A 15,507-nucleotide genomic window follows, 5' to 3' on the forward strand; every position below is an offset into this window, starting at 1 on the left:
ATTTTTACTTAAATAATTAAACCTAATACTAAAGATATTAATTAAATTATTATTAATAAGAATTTAACTAAAAACTGAAAATCTTAATTTACACAATCTACATTAATATTAAATTACGGCATAGAGATATTATAGTGAATAATAATATCTCTAAGATTACAGTAAAATAAATTAGAAACTTTAAAATTTGTACTAGCTACAATTGTCTTTTACTTTTATTGTTTCTATTACCATGGTACGTTCATTTTGTTTTTACAGTAAATATTATTGTATGTTTGATGGAGTAAATTTATGGTACAAAGATAATAAAATAAAACCAACTACTATGATTAAAATTGTTATAGCAAGCAAAGTAAAATCATTTTCTTGCGAGGGTATATTATTATTATTACTTTTTCATAAAACAAATTAGAAACTGACAGAGGTTATATTTATTGTCGCAGAAACATAAATTTGAGATTCACATTGATTTTTTGTATGAACTATGTGTGATAATGATACTGTAGTCAACGAATAACAATTATGTGTTTATTTGTTGTTAGTCAAGGAGGATGCTGGTTGTGTACTTTGGTTGTTTTGTCTGTATAAACAGACCCTGTAATTTTGATACACAATTTGCATTGAAATCTTTAGGAAACAATATTTTGCAGGTTGTCTGTTTCAGGTTTCTTAATTAAGTTTTATCTAAATATTTCACAAATTTATCTTAAATATTTATCATATCAAATAATCTTCTGTCATGTTGAACATCTTATAACTTATTATCAAGATTAGTATTGAACTATATTACACAACCCTTACATATTGTCACTTATTCACAAAGGTGCGAGAAACTGTTAAGCTCTGTCTACACTATCAAACTAGTTTAAAAAATGTTATGTGCCTAAATATGGTAGTGATGTGACATCATCATGTCCATATATGGGCATATCACATTTTTTGTCACATAAAGTTTGATAGTGTAGACAGTGCTTTAATCGATGTGCAGTGTTGTTAAAGGTAAAAATCGAGTAATTGTAAACCGTGAAGATGGAAAGATGTGGGATATATCCGGCGTTATCAATCACGAATTGATTCCGCTACTCCATCTCGTTTCTATTCCCTTGACTTATTCACTTTTTATTCGTGTTTTTCAGGAGCTTGTTGGCGGAAACCAGGAGCAGCGAAACTGGAAAGGAATCATCATCTCCCTTCTTGTCATCATTCTTATTTGTACGATTATCATCGTATGCATCCTTATCGTTACACCAGGTCAGTAAAATACTCTGGATTAAAAACCCTGGATTAAATACCCTGGATTAAAAAGTTAGACATAATACACTAGGCCCTATATTGTAGTCATTTTATTAAATTTAAAAAAAATATGTATGCACCATTGTTATACCAGGTCAATAAAATAACTTATTTTGTTAAAAAAATAAAAAAAAATGATATTAAAATGAAAAATTTTTTACCATTACCATCAATAAATAGATGTTAGTTATCTTTCATTAATCATATTTTTTTAACTTGTTTACGATTTTTCAGTGATATCAGTACTACAATACTGAAGGTGTCTTCACATTAAAGACAGAAATAAAAATGAAGCTAGTATACTATTTCATTAATAATTTATTAATTTATTTTATAGTAAAATAACACAAAAGTGATATTTTGTTTCCTATTTTTACCTAATTGTAAAAGTGAATTACAGGTAAATAGTCATAATTATACATTATTGAGAAATGTAATACTTTAATTATAGATTTGATGTCTTTAATTTCCCAAAAGCATTTGAAACTTTGAATATATTGCTAGCTAACCCGAGGATGGGTGAACATAAGATGAATTTGCTTGTAATGGATATCTTTATTGTTGTCGATACAACATTAGATGATTAAAAAACCATGACAAACATGTTGTATACCCTCAGTGTGATCATAATGAGAATAATGATGATATTCACTTCACTTTTATCCCCTGGTTCTGACCAAATGACAAAACTAAAATTGACAGTTCGATAAATTCATCTGGTTCCCAATATATTAAAGATGTATTGTCCCCAAAAACACAAAAAATTATCATTAATAACATCAGTCTTTGAATAGATTATTTTGTTAATCAAGAGATTACTGATAATAATGTGATGATCAAGTTTTTTCTTTAATCCTTTGTCTGATTTTTACCAAAATGACAAAAAAAATTATAATAATGTGATGATAAAGTTTTTCCTGACCAAAATGACAAAAATTAATTTGGCAGTTAATAAATTCATCTGGTTCCCAATATATTAAAGATGTATTGTCTCCTAAAAACATGAAAAATGAAGATTAATAAAACCATTCTTTGTATTTTTAACAAAGTTAATCACTTTGGTAGAAAAAAAACCTTCAAAAATAATGTTTTCAGTTATAAAATGACAAAATACGTTTAAATTCAACCAAAGACTCATTGACCAAATTGACTTTTTTGCTTTAAATTACAGTTTTTTCAAGTAAATAATAACATTTTTTTGGCCCAATTTTGGTCAAAGTGAGTAACTATTATGTGTCATTAAAATGGCATATTCAACAAAAAAATATTTAAATAATTTTTTTCAGGGGGACAATACATCTTTAAGTTTTGAATTTTACTTTTTTGTCTTTGAACCAAAATAACATTTGTACAGCACTAATAAATGTATTTGAAGTATATTATTATGGTACAACACAGAAGATTGGCTTGAATAATAAATGATCCTAAACTGATTTCCTAAACCTTTATTACATATTTAATGATAACAAAGTATTATTATTTTAAATATGTTTGATGGATATTATGCATTCATAATATTAATATCACATTTGCAATGAAAATAATAAATCTACCAGCTTTGTTGAAATCCTTCCTAGGGTTATTGCCCCATGACATTTACATCAAGTACAATTCCATATTTTTACACTGGATACTGTACCTCAACTTAATAACCTGAAAGACAGGATAAAACATTCTTAAGCTCTGTCTAAACTATCAAACTAGTGTGATGTGCCCAAATATGGTTGTGATATGCTCAAATATAGTAGTGATATGACATCATCATGTCTATATATGGGCACATCACATGTTGTTGTCACATACAGTAAAGTTTGATTAGTTTAGACAGAGCTTTAAAGACGATATACATTTTTATTAATTAATGTCTATTGAGTTATACAAGCATTTCATATATTTTCCATTCTTTGTAAAATATTACTTTGAGAATTATCCATGGAACATTCATATTCTAATTCATATTTTGTGATTGATGCATAAGAGTGAATTGTGTATATTGACTACAATACACTCAGTTCGGTTTCCACTAGGGATACAATGAAGGACGTAACCGCAACGCAAGTAATTTGACCAATCGCAAGCCAATGCAAACTGTCACTTGTGATCGGTAAACTCACTTGCGGCACGCTTACGTCCTTGCGTTGCGTTTAAGTAGGATCCAGGCTTGATATAAATCACGAAAGAGGATTTTATCTAGTCACTTTAAATCTCTATCACCTTGTTACACACTAACTGTATAATTATTAGAAAAGAGACTGATCTATGATGGTTCCCATATTCACGGTCAATATTTACTGTTACTTTGGCAAACAGCTTTCAATTAAAAGTAGACAATGCCTAGCATCATCTATCCTCTTTCTATAGTTAATGTACATACCTTGTGATTGAATCTATATTAATTATGTTTATACTGACTCTTTAAGGGTGTTGTAATCACAAATCATCCCTGCCGATAATTAATCGTGAAAATCATGTGTATATTCAACTGATATAATGAAAGATTTTCAATTAATATTAACGTTTAATGATAATAAAGTTAAAATTATTTAAGGAATGGTGTTGCCATTACAAAATTGCTTTCAATATGATGATGCAAAGTATTGTAGCCATAACAAGTGAGTTATAAAACTATTTGCCTTTAAAGCTCTGTCTACACTATCAAACTAATTTGACTAAAAAGGTATGATGTACCCAAATGACGTCATCGTATCCATATATGGGCACATCACATTTTTTGTCGCATAAAGTTTGATAGTGTAGACAGAGCTTTAATGGATTTACAATAGTTTTGAATGCTTTTATACAAAAAATTTCCTTATGAACATAAATCATTACTGAGGCATTTCATGCAAACTAAGTTCTTTGCACTAAAATTATTCTTTAATGCTTCATAATATCCCATTCAAATAATTAATTTGTCTTACGTTCTACATAGTAATATATTAAATATATTAATGATTTAGAAATTTATGTCAGAAAGTCATTAATTCTTTAAGATATAGGTATTAAATTTCAGAGTTTACAAAGTAGTGATGTTAGATGTACTCTATTGGGAACTAGCGACATGTTATAGTCATTGGTTACGAACGATCATTTCCATATAATCCCGCCGGGACTCTCGCTCCTGAAAAAACATTTCATATTTCGGGAGGGTAGACAAAGAAGACGGCAATTTAACTGACCGTGATGAGTGGAACGTGAATTCTGTCCACGTTCCATAACGGACACGGTCTGTTAAATTCTTGTCCCCTTCGGTCTACTGTTCCAAAACGAAAGTTGGCTATTCAATTTCGTGATATGTAATGGAATGATACAATAAGTTTAAAACATTATCTCTTCCTTCCTCTATGAAGATTATAAGCAGGGATGTATTTAATACCTTCCTGCTACAAGGATACCTTATGGTCTATGATATATTTGGTTGTTTGTTTATTAAATGAAATTTACTTAAATATATTTCCCATCTGATTGGCATACTCTTCTGTTCTGTAGCATGCCTGTATAAATATCTGAGATTCTGTCTAAACTATCAAACTAGTTTGACAAAAAAAGTGTGATGTGCCCAAATATGGTATGGTGGTGATGGTGATATACCTAAATATTGTAGTGATATGACATCATCATGTCCGTATATGGGCACATTATTTTTCTGTCACATAAAGTTTGATAGTGTAGACATAGCTTAAGGACCATCTTGGATGCTGTGCTATCTTTGATGTATCATGGTGACATGTGTCATTTTAACATCACAATTGATGTAATTTTTCAATATCATAGTGACATATGTTTTGTTGAAATCCATTTTGTTGATGCATGTATAATGATGATTCTCTTTCAGCTTCTTTTATGGACAACTTTAGTGAATTATAATAATAGGATTTTGCAAAAAAAAGATAGAATCATGAATGCTTTATATATGTTTAAACACAATAGTTATACTATATGCTGTCTCTAAAAACGTATGCTCTCAATGCAGCAATGTAAGTCTATATCATCATACAATACTAACTGCCTGTATATCACTGATAAATTTATTTTAACTTTTGTTATTCATCATCAAATACATTATTTTATTTAATTGTCTTTTCATTTTCCTCTTACATGATATTTTATACTGATAATGTTATCATCGCTACTCGGTGTAAGTACAACCACGATGTTTATTTTTCGTTTGGATTTGGGTAATGTGTGTTTAGAGTGTATGTAGGTAATGGCTATCAACTGCTGTATCATGTTATTATTGCTACTGTATTCTCATCTCTTGTTATGTGTCATGCGTTTCATTGTTCTCAGTAGGTGTTTAGTAGCAGTTTCGTGTGTAGCATGTGTATCATTCTCTTATCATTGTCAATTTTGATAAGTAAAGTATAATAAATAATAAATATGCCTAAATTTACTATTGTTGATATCAACTGTATAAATATTTTTGGCACAGATATTTATAATTCAATAATTCATACAACTTTAGGTGCATTTGCAAAAATTAGGTTTAATTTTAATAGGAAAGGTAATCCAATTTTATTATAAAATGGATGTATTGTATCAACTTTTATAATGATAAAAATTCATACAATTTTAGGTGCATTTGCAAACATTAGGTTTAATTTTAATAGGAAAGGTAATCCAATTTTATTATAAAATTAGACTGAATACTTTTCTGTTTTTTTTTAACTACTTTTGATGTGTGTTATTTTGTTTATATGTTTTTTTGATTTTTTTAATTTATTTTTTGTTGTTTTAATACTAACATTTTATATATTGCTTTATAATTTAAACATCTTTTATTAGTAATAATTATGTTTAATTTATGTTTTTATCTTTGATTAACAATCTATGTTGTCTGTGATATTTTTGCAACTTAAATTTGTTGTGCCTAGAATACCTGGATAAAACAACAATAGCCTGTGCTCTTTGAAGATGAGCCAAAATACAAACATACTAAATTTTCTTGAACATCCCTTTATAATAAATACTAGACTAATTTCAGTTTATTTCGTACCTAGCATACGTGGATAAAACAACAATTTCCTGTGCTCTTTCAGGAGGAGCCATAATGCAAACAGATTATATTTCTTTGAACATCCCTTTAACAATAATAGACTAATCCCCCAACCATTTTATTGTTCATTAGTGACAATGTGAGGAATCTTTATGTTGGGCAAAGTACATCTTTAATGTGCTCTTTTTGTGTATGGTAATGACATTATTTGCAAGCTAGGAATTCTTGATTAACTAAAAGGGTTTATTTTATTACTTTGTATTTCATCAAGTAGTTGTTATTGAATTAAATCTGTCACTGTCTCCGTTTGCAATAATGAAATTTTTCGGTTTCAATTTGGCGATGAAAGTTGACAAACACACTTGAACCTAATTTGAAAATCTAGCTTGCCAATAAGACGGAGAAGCGTCCAAATGTTAACACTATAATGAACAACGTTGACCCAGTTTACAGAAATATTGATAAATGTGTTTGACGTGAAATCTCTAAATGGTACACTTCTCGGTTGTACGGATCTATTGGTATTAAATGACATTGCTGTGCATTTATCAACCGTACATAATATCGCTAAAGTATTATGTGAGAGTTATACACTCGTAAAGTCTGTAAATCATAAATATTGATTTTTTTGCTGAGAATTTTAATAAAATAATATTTGTCCTACTTTCATATGAGTATCACTTCAATTGTTAGTATTGTTTATTTCTGTATTTAATGCAAATATTTATTAGAACTTTGTGCAATATTTTTATAACATTATCTGTATACAATTCTTTACATTAACTGGTAATTAAATGTAAACGTATTATTAAATTAAATATATGTATGTTTGGGACGTTTTTACCACATGTTAGGCCTCTGACAAATGGTATTAAGTATAATGAGTAGGCTATACTGTAAGTAAAAGCTAACTAATAGTTATAACATAGTAATAATAAGTATCCTAATTTTTAATCTGCTAATATTTTTTGTTTACTATGTTTAAACTGTACAGTTAATTACTCTAGTCGGGAAAGAGTGAAAATAATTAAATTAACTCGATCTTCTCTGCTCTAAATATACCAAATGTGATATTTACAGTAATTTTGGTGATTGGGGGCTGTTTCTATTATATATAATTTTTTGAGTTGTTGCCTAATGAATTTGCATTTATCAAGATTGCAGGTGTTTTGTTTTTATGATTATTTAATTTGTGTAATTTAGCCTTTAGCCTTTACTAAGACATTTGAAATTTCAATTCGTTTTAACAGTTTCATCCTTGATATACAGTAACACATGTTCATATTGTAAAATTACCAGAGTTTGCTGTAATAATTTCAAGGTGCTGATGTTTTCTATCCATTACACTTTATAACATTTCAAGTTCATTAAAAAAACTATAAAGATTATAGATTAATATCTACATACCTCATTAAACATTAATGCGCACATTGTATACCATATTTCAAGTTCCCTGACAACGGAAGTTCATTAAAATGTTTAAATTACAAATTTATAGGGAAAAACATATTTTTGTTTTAAAAAGGCACTGAATAGAGATTTGTATAAAATAATAAAATAATTGTTAAGATTACTAAGACTATTGTGGTATATATATTAGGTGAGACATTATTGCTGGTAGGGAGTGCAATGTTAAATGTGTTTTATTTATTGTGTGACATTTAACATATACCATTCAAATAAGATTTAATACTTAAAGAGGTATTGTTCCCCCCCCCCCCCCCCACAAAAAAAGGAAAATTAAGATTTATAGCCCATTTTGGAGTTTTAATGAAGTTATTCACTTCCATAAAAAAAAGATGACAGCAAATAATGATTTCAAAATAAACAGTTGAATTTAACCAAAAATTCATTGTCTAAAAGTCAATTTTTAATATTTTTTGGATTATGATATTTATACCAGATAAATATGGTTTATAATCAATATTAAAAATTCTCATCTTCAACTGAAATAATTCATGATGTTAGTAGGAAAATTAATAATTTGTTTCAAAAGTATAGCATGAACTAACATGGTTACAAGTTTTTGTTCACCAGATAAAGCAAACATTTATGCTAATATGTATTTTCAATTGTACATTCACTTATAGAAATTACATGCTAGATATTAAAAGTCGTTAATAATCAACTCTCCCCACATTGGACTGCAAGAAAAGGGTCCCCTTGGTTGCCCCAGAAAGTTTTGTTGGGAGACTTGACTGACTGAATTAAATCTTATGTTATTTGCTTAATAAATATTGCTTATGCAATGAGTTGGGTACAGTATTACTATTACTAATATATCAACTGATACAATATGTACAAATTAATTTTCTCTAATCTTGTAAAACTTGATTTTGTATATATGTATTATCTTTCCTAATTACCTCCGCCAAGGAGGTTATGTTTTCACCCCTGTATGTTTGTGTGTGTGTGTGTTTGTGTGTGTGTCTGTGAACAGCCTGGAGGCCACAGTTTTTATCCGATTCTCACCAAATTTGGACACAATGATCTATGCCCAAAAAGCTCGGACGAGTTCGAATTTGAGGGGGAAAGGTCATAGGTCAAGGTCACAACTAACAAAAAACTATATTACTGCCTAGAGACCACAGTTTTGATCCGATTCTCACCAAACTTAGCCACAATGATCAATCATATAATTTTGGTTAAATTTTGAAGGGTCAGGGTTAAAGATCAAGGTCCACAAAAAAAAAAAAAAAAAAAAAAAAACTCTCAGCGGGACTTGAACCAGCGATCTCAACTGTGAGAGGCTGGATACATAACCATTACACCAAACTCTCATCCACAACTTTGTAGTGTGCAGTTAGCCTATTTACACTTTAGAACTAATAAAAAAAATGTAAAAAAAAAACATTTTGGGGGGTGGGGGGGGGGGAATTTTACAGTAGGCGGAGGTTTGTACTCTCGGAGTACCTTCTAGTTTATGATAAATTAGTTGTTACAGTAACTATTAAAACAAAATAATTTTGATATTGAAAATGTGTGTAGTTGGTTGCTTTCTTGTCGATGCTTTTATTGTAGAACGTAATTTATTTATTTTTCTCTGTTCTGGGTTGACCAACTAGCAGGTGTTTAGCACCTGTTTGGTCTTTCCGTGCCTCCTTTTATAATTGTTTTGTCTTCTTATGTTTATGGCAGAAATTGAATAAATAAAAAAAATAAAATAAATAAAAGGTATTGCAGGTTATTTCTAAGAAGTGAACCTTTTGAATCGTTTGCGATTGACAATGCTTTTGCATATTTGAATTGTTTAAATAATGTATATGTCATTGCATTTGAATGTCTTTTGTTTTTCTAGTCTTTATATCTTATTTGCATGTTTTACATTTGAGTGTACTAAGCCTAACTATTAACAGATGTTGAAACAATAAATAATGCATGTTTTGTTTTTGTATGTTTTATTGACAATTTAAGAAAGAATGGACATAGTTTGGGAATGTTTTATAGCTGGATTCTTGCGGCCAAAACTAGTGCTACTACCGAAATCCTAAAGCTCTGTCTACACTATCAAACTATGCGACAGAAATATGCCCAAATATGGTAGTGATATGACATCATCATGTCCATATATGTGCACATTACATTTTTTAGTCACATAAAATTTGATAGTGTAGACAGAGCTTTACATAAAACATGTTTGCCAGTAACAAATTTAAGCTAGTCTGTTTGTAGGTCAGTTCTTACAAACAGTCCTGAAGAGTATTAATATAAAAGCAAAACAAACAACATTAAATTCAAACACTTTGTAAGCAAAACAAGTTTCTAAAGATGCATGTTATTTATGGCATAAATAACATTAAGGAATCAAGCAATTGTATGCGAATACAATAGTTAAAGCACTTGCACAATCAAGCCAAATTATATTGTACGTCGTTAATGAAGAAAAAGACCTCGAAACTAAACGCTAGCCCTTGATCAGACATCAAATTGATATAGTCTGCTTAATATAAGTGCATATCAATTTGATTTCTATTTGTAAACGCTTAATTGAGAATCCACATTTACGGTAAAACAAGTTTCTTCAATCGCATTTGAATCTAGTACAAAGCTTTTTCTCTAAATTTTTTATGATAAAAATTCAGACCAAACAAAGAGTTCATTCTTTTTTAGTTTGTAATAAAAAATATATATTTTATTTAATAAAACACAATATTCATATTTACATATGTCTGATATTTATGAACAAAGTATTATTTGTTTATAATTACTCTGCATGCTCTGATGTTTATTAATTCTTTAAACATGAAATATTTCACCGGAAGAAACGGGAAGAATTATTACATACAACAATATGTTTAAAGCTCTGTCTACACTATCAAACTTTATGTGACAAAAAAATGTGATGTGCCCATATATGGACATAATGTCATATCATTATCATATTTGGGCATATCACTACCATATTTGGGCATATCACACCTTTCTTGTAAAAATTGTTTGATAGTGTAGACAGAGCTTTAATAAACTTTAAATAACTAAATGTAAAGTTTTTGGCATATCAATTGATAAATTCTACGAAGCCATTTAGTTCATTATATTGAGTCTACTGACAAAAAAAATGTAGTTATTTAAAGTTATATCAGTATTTTACAGATTATTACGAATATCTATTTTTATTTTATATTCAATATGGCAAAACTGAATTAACTGATAATGACAGTAGCCTCACTTGGTTTAGCATAAATTCCGAGAGTCCGTTTGTGGGGGCTTATTTTATAAATGAATAGTGAGATACGGTTCTAAGCTCTGTTTAAAACTATCAAACTTTATGTGACAAAAAAATGTGATTTGCCCATATATGGACATAATGATATCACATCACTACCATATTTGGGCACAATACACTTTTTTGTCAAACTAATTTGAGCTTTTGAACTACCACTCCTAAAGAACACCTGTATGGTGACATCATGTCAATATATGGGTACATCACATTTTTGTCACAAAAAGTTTGATAGTGTAGACATGACTTTACATATGCAGTATTGTAGTATATTTTTTTTAACATTTCAATGTTTCTTTTTATTAGACTCAGACGAAAAATTCTATGAAAGTTATACATTTGATGACATTTTTAGAAATGACAGTTTCAAGATTAAGAAGTTTGAATTATCATGGTTACAAGCAGAAGGCTACGGTAAAAACAACACATGTTTGTGTCAAAGAATACATATTCTCTGATTATTTTGTCAAAATTCTGTGACATAACATGTTTGTTTAAAATCTGAAGATTAGGGAGCCGGGTAGGAATGAATGCAAAATTACATGTAGATTTAGAGCACTTATTACACAATACTGTAATCAAAAACGTTTGTAAATGATGTCTTTGTTCTTTGTTGAGATCTTTGCATACTATCTTTATATATATATATTTATATTACAAGACAACGTAAACTTCTTACTTGTTGACAGTGCTCTCATTTTAAAAAAGAGAGGTGTGTGACACGTTCTTTAGGTTATCATTATTTGAAATTTAAGTAGATAAATAGGTATTGAAATGTGCAATAGGTAGCTAGTCACTTGTTCCATGTCAAACATATTGACTGTGTATTTTGTAATAAATATGACTTCTCTATTCAAATTCTTTGGAGTTGTGGATCTAGGATTTTGAAATATGAGTGTCCAGAAATTCTGAACTATATTTTTCAAAATTTAGGTTGGGCGATCCGAGGTGGATGAACAATGCATTAACTTTACAATACTGTATATTGTACACAAAAACTTTTAATTAATTTATTAACTGAATAATTAAATTAGCAGAAGATAATAAGAAGAAACACAATAATTCTTAAATTATTTCATTAAAACATATTTTTGTATTTGATAAATTATAACAACTTATATGTTTGCTTTAATAGAGACTTCATTCCTTTATCAAGATGAATATGGTAACATAATATTAGCAAATGCAAGTTCAAATCCTGGCTATCAAATCATGGACAACAGAACTCTGGTTGGTACATTACGTAATAATTATATATAAAGCCGAGTTTCCACTAGAAGAATTTGTTGTGCGAATCGAAAGCGTCAACTTATACGCATATGCATATTCATGATTCCATCCTTTTCTACGTGTACAAATTCTCCTAGTGGAAACTCGGCTTTAGAGATTGACATTAGAAAAGAGTTGATGATAGAGGTAGAGGCATCACCTCATGACAAATGAGAGAGAACATGATAGCCAAAAGCTTCTCATATGGCACCTAGAGAAAGAAATTAGAGAATACTAATATAATTTATTCGCCATATAAAGTCTACACTATCAAACTGTATGTGACAAAACAATTTGATGTGCCCATATATGGATATGATGAAGTCGTATCACTACCATATTTGGGTATCACTATCATATTTGAACACATCACACTTTTTTTTTGTCAATCTAGTTTGATAGTGTAGACAGAGCTTAAGTTGTATGTTTTTTTTTTAAATCTTACATTTTTTATTTGCTATTTTACAAGATTTCATATCTACCTCGTAAAATTAAAATAGTATATATTCGTGATTTTGAATTAATCGGTATGTTTTGCAATGAATAGGAACACAATATTGATGACTTTCTATACCTATCGTTGCATGAATAAATTTAAAAAATATTTTTAGATATTTTAAAATCTTAATTGATGACTGAAGCTTCAGTTTCTGGAGATTAGAGAATTAGAATTTCAAGTGTTTCAATCGATCAATCAATTTTTTCTTTTTATTTCGCTTGATGCAATCAATCAATCTTTTTTTTCCATCATACTCACAAAAAAATAAAGTTTCTTAAGCTCTGTCTACACTATCAAAAATGTGATGTGCCCAAATATGGACATGATGATGTCATATTTGGGTATGTATCACTACTATATTTGGGCACATCCCACTTTTTTTGTCAAACTGTTTATTTTTCCTTCAGTTTCGTGACAAGGCAGTCAAGTTCTGGGCAAGTCCGAAGTTGTTGGATCCGACTTTGTGCATAAACGATTGTATGTACTTGTTATTAGCATGTGATGTGCAGAAAGTTTTCCGTCATAGTTTTAAAGCCAAGTATAAAGTGTACAAGATATCGCTGGGAAACTACAATGCGGACGATGGTGATCAGGATGGGTAACTATTATTATTAAAAAATTAAACCTCTGTGTATTTAATGCTTTATTGTGTATATAATTATTATTGTTAAACTCTGTCTACACTATCAAACTAGTTTGACAAAAAAAGTGTGCCAAAATATGGTAGCGATATGACATTGTCATATCCATATATGGGCATATCACATTATAGTTACAAGTTTGATAGTGTAGACAGAGCTTAACAATACATGTTTATGAACGAAGAATATGTGTCGGAGAGACTGATTAAATTTTAATATGAATGTCTAATTAATCATACTTAAAAGGGTAACCAACTGTTTGTAACTTGATTAAAGGTTTAAGTATGTGTACTAATTTCTACGTTATTGCATTTTATATTATTCACATTTCTGAATATTCTCATTTGTCTAGATTAAGTGCAATTTAGTACAATTTAATCTCCGCGACTCGTAAGAAAATTTCATTTAAAAAGACACTTTACATTTATTGATTTTGCATTTTCATCTACAAAGCCGGAATTAGATCTCAAATAGAACCGCGTTGATATTCTAACTGTTTGTTGTCGTAAACATGTATTTCCTAGCATTGTGTAAACACACCTCCCCAGATGACTTTTGTTTAACCAGCCATTTCACAGATTTACGAGATTGCACTTTTTTTCAGAGTTCGGCTAATGCGTATTGTCAAGCAAAGGCCTATTGAGACAAGTGAAATTGTTTGTGATAGCCAATCGTGATTGGTATATGGCTATTTAATTCCCCAGTACTATTAAACGTTAGGACTTTGATCAGTAAAATGTTTATATGTAAAATGTTCGCACTAAAAGCCTCTAAGTGACTTTTTTGTAATTTACAGGTAATATTAAGTGTAGAATTATTTATATATCGCGCAAATGAAAATGGATTCTTCTTTTATTGAAACTGATACTGCGCTGAAGTGTTATTTTGATTATAAACGTATTAAGAAATGTTTCTACCTTTTCTACATCAGCGATAGCCAAAGGGTATTCAAATGTTCTTATGAACTCCGATTTTCCTGATGTGCCCTTTTCAAACTAGCGACCAACAGCAAAAGCCATGATAAATAGGTTTAATCTAGCCTATGCTCATGACAATACGATATTATTTATTGTCATTCTAACAATGATGATTTTTTCCCCTTTTGTTTTTTACCCTACTGTAGAAATCCTTGCTACTGGGTTGTATGTTGACTATCTATCTTGTATTTAGAATACCAACCAACCATTCTGTATCATTACCTTTTAAATGTTATTTTCTGTTATTTCAGTGAGTTTGTAATGGATGTATTGGCACCTGGGAATTATTCAGATGATTATTTGCAATTGGTTCAATGGTCTCCATATGCAAATTCTCTGGTAAGAAATCCGATAATAAATATAAATTTGCATAAATCCGTTTGTAATGAGAACAGAACGCATGTTTATACACAAATACTGATCAATCAATCTGTAAGCAATAGTAAAATAATTAATTTATCAGCCATTTCCGTCTACAATTGAATGTTGGAGGCATGCTAAAAAAGCTCAGTATAGAAGTAGCTTTCTACCGGTTGAGTTTCAAAACAATTGTTTGCGCCGCGCCTTTAGGCAGTTATATTAAAAAATAATTGATATTATAAATCATTATTTCTTAAATTATTAAATAGAAGATCAATTTGAAAAAACCTTTAATGAAGAAAGAACAACAATCAAAACTGTCAAGCAGCGTTTTTTGTAAGAAATATTTCTTGTTTACGAATGAATGGAATGTGGTGGACTCGGTCTATCATGAACGGTTGCGCAATATGTTTAGAGTGATATGGAATGATGTTAGTCATCCCCTTAACTCGGACATTGCCGACTGCCTTATGGAACGTAGTGGTAGACTGAGGCCGCCACGGGGATCCACTGAACGCCATCATCTCTCCTTCCTCCCAAGGGGCATACGAGACTATAATGAAAGATTTCAAAGATAGGGGAATTTAATACGAATACACTATTTTTGTTATTATTATTATTATCACACTTATGTTTTATGCCTATCATTTCTCTTTTCTTTACGGCATTGTTATAAGACAGCAACACAATTTCCCAAGTTGGGATGAATAAAGTTTCCTTGTATCCTTGAATAGGAAAATAATACACTT

General features: G+C 29.6%; 1 protein-coding gene across 6 annotated transcripts in view; it reads left to right on the forward strand.

Annotated features, from left to right (window-relative positions):
• The window catches only part of LOC140040983 (prolyl endopeptidase FAP-like), a 118,324-nt gene that overhangs the window by 88,740 nt on the left and 14,077 nt on the right, over positions 1-15,507 (forward strand). For 5 of the 6 annotated variants that reach the window (XM_072087299.1, XM_072087304.1, XM_072087303.1 and 2 more), the window contains 5 exons: positions 1,137-1,251; positions 11,319-11,426; positions 12,148-12,242; positions 13,188-13,378; positions 14,650-14,737. In XM_072087299.1, coding sequence (XP_071943400.1) covers positions 1,137-1,251; positions 11,319-11,426; positions 12,148-12,242; positions 13,188-13,378; positions 14,650-14,737 — 597 coding nt within the window. The remainder of the gene's footprint in view (positions 1-1,136; positions 1,252-11,318; positions 11,427-12,147; positions 12,243-13,187; positions 13,379-14,649; positions 14,738-15,507) is intronic. The other variant, XM_072087301.1, reaches the window with a different exon arrangement.

The sequence above is a fragment of the Antedon mediterranea genome, chromosome 2 (genome assembly GCF_964355755.1).
Source record: "Antedon mediterranea chromosome 2, ecAntMedi1.1, whole genome shotgun sequence".
Classification (NCBI taxonomy): domain Eukaryota; kingdom Metazoa; phylum Echinodermata; class Crinoidea; order Comatulida; family Antedonidae; genus Antedon; species Antedon mediterranea.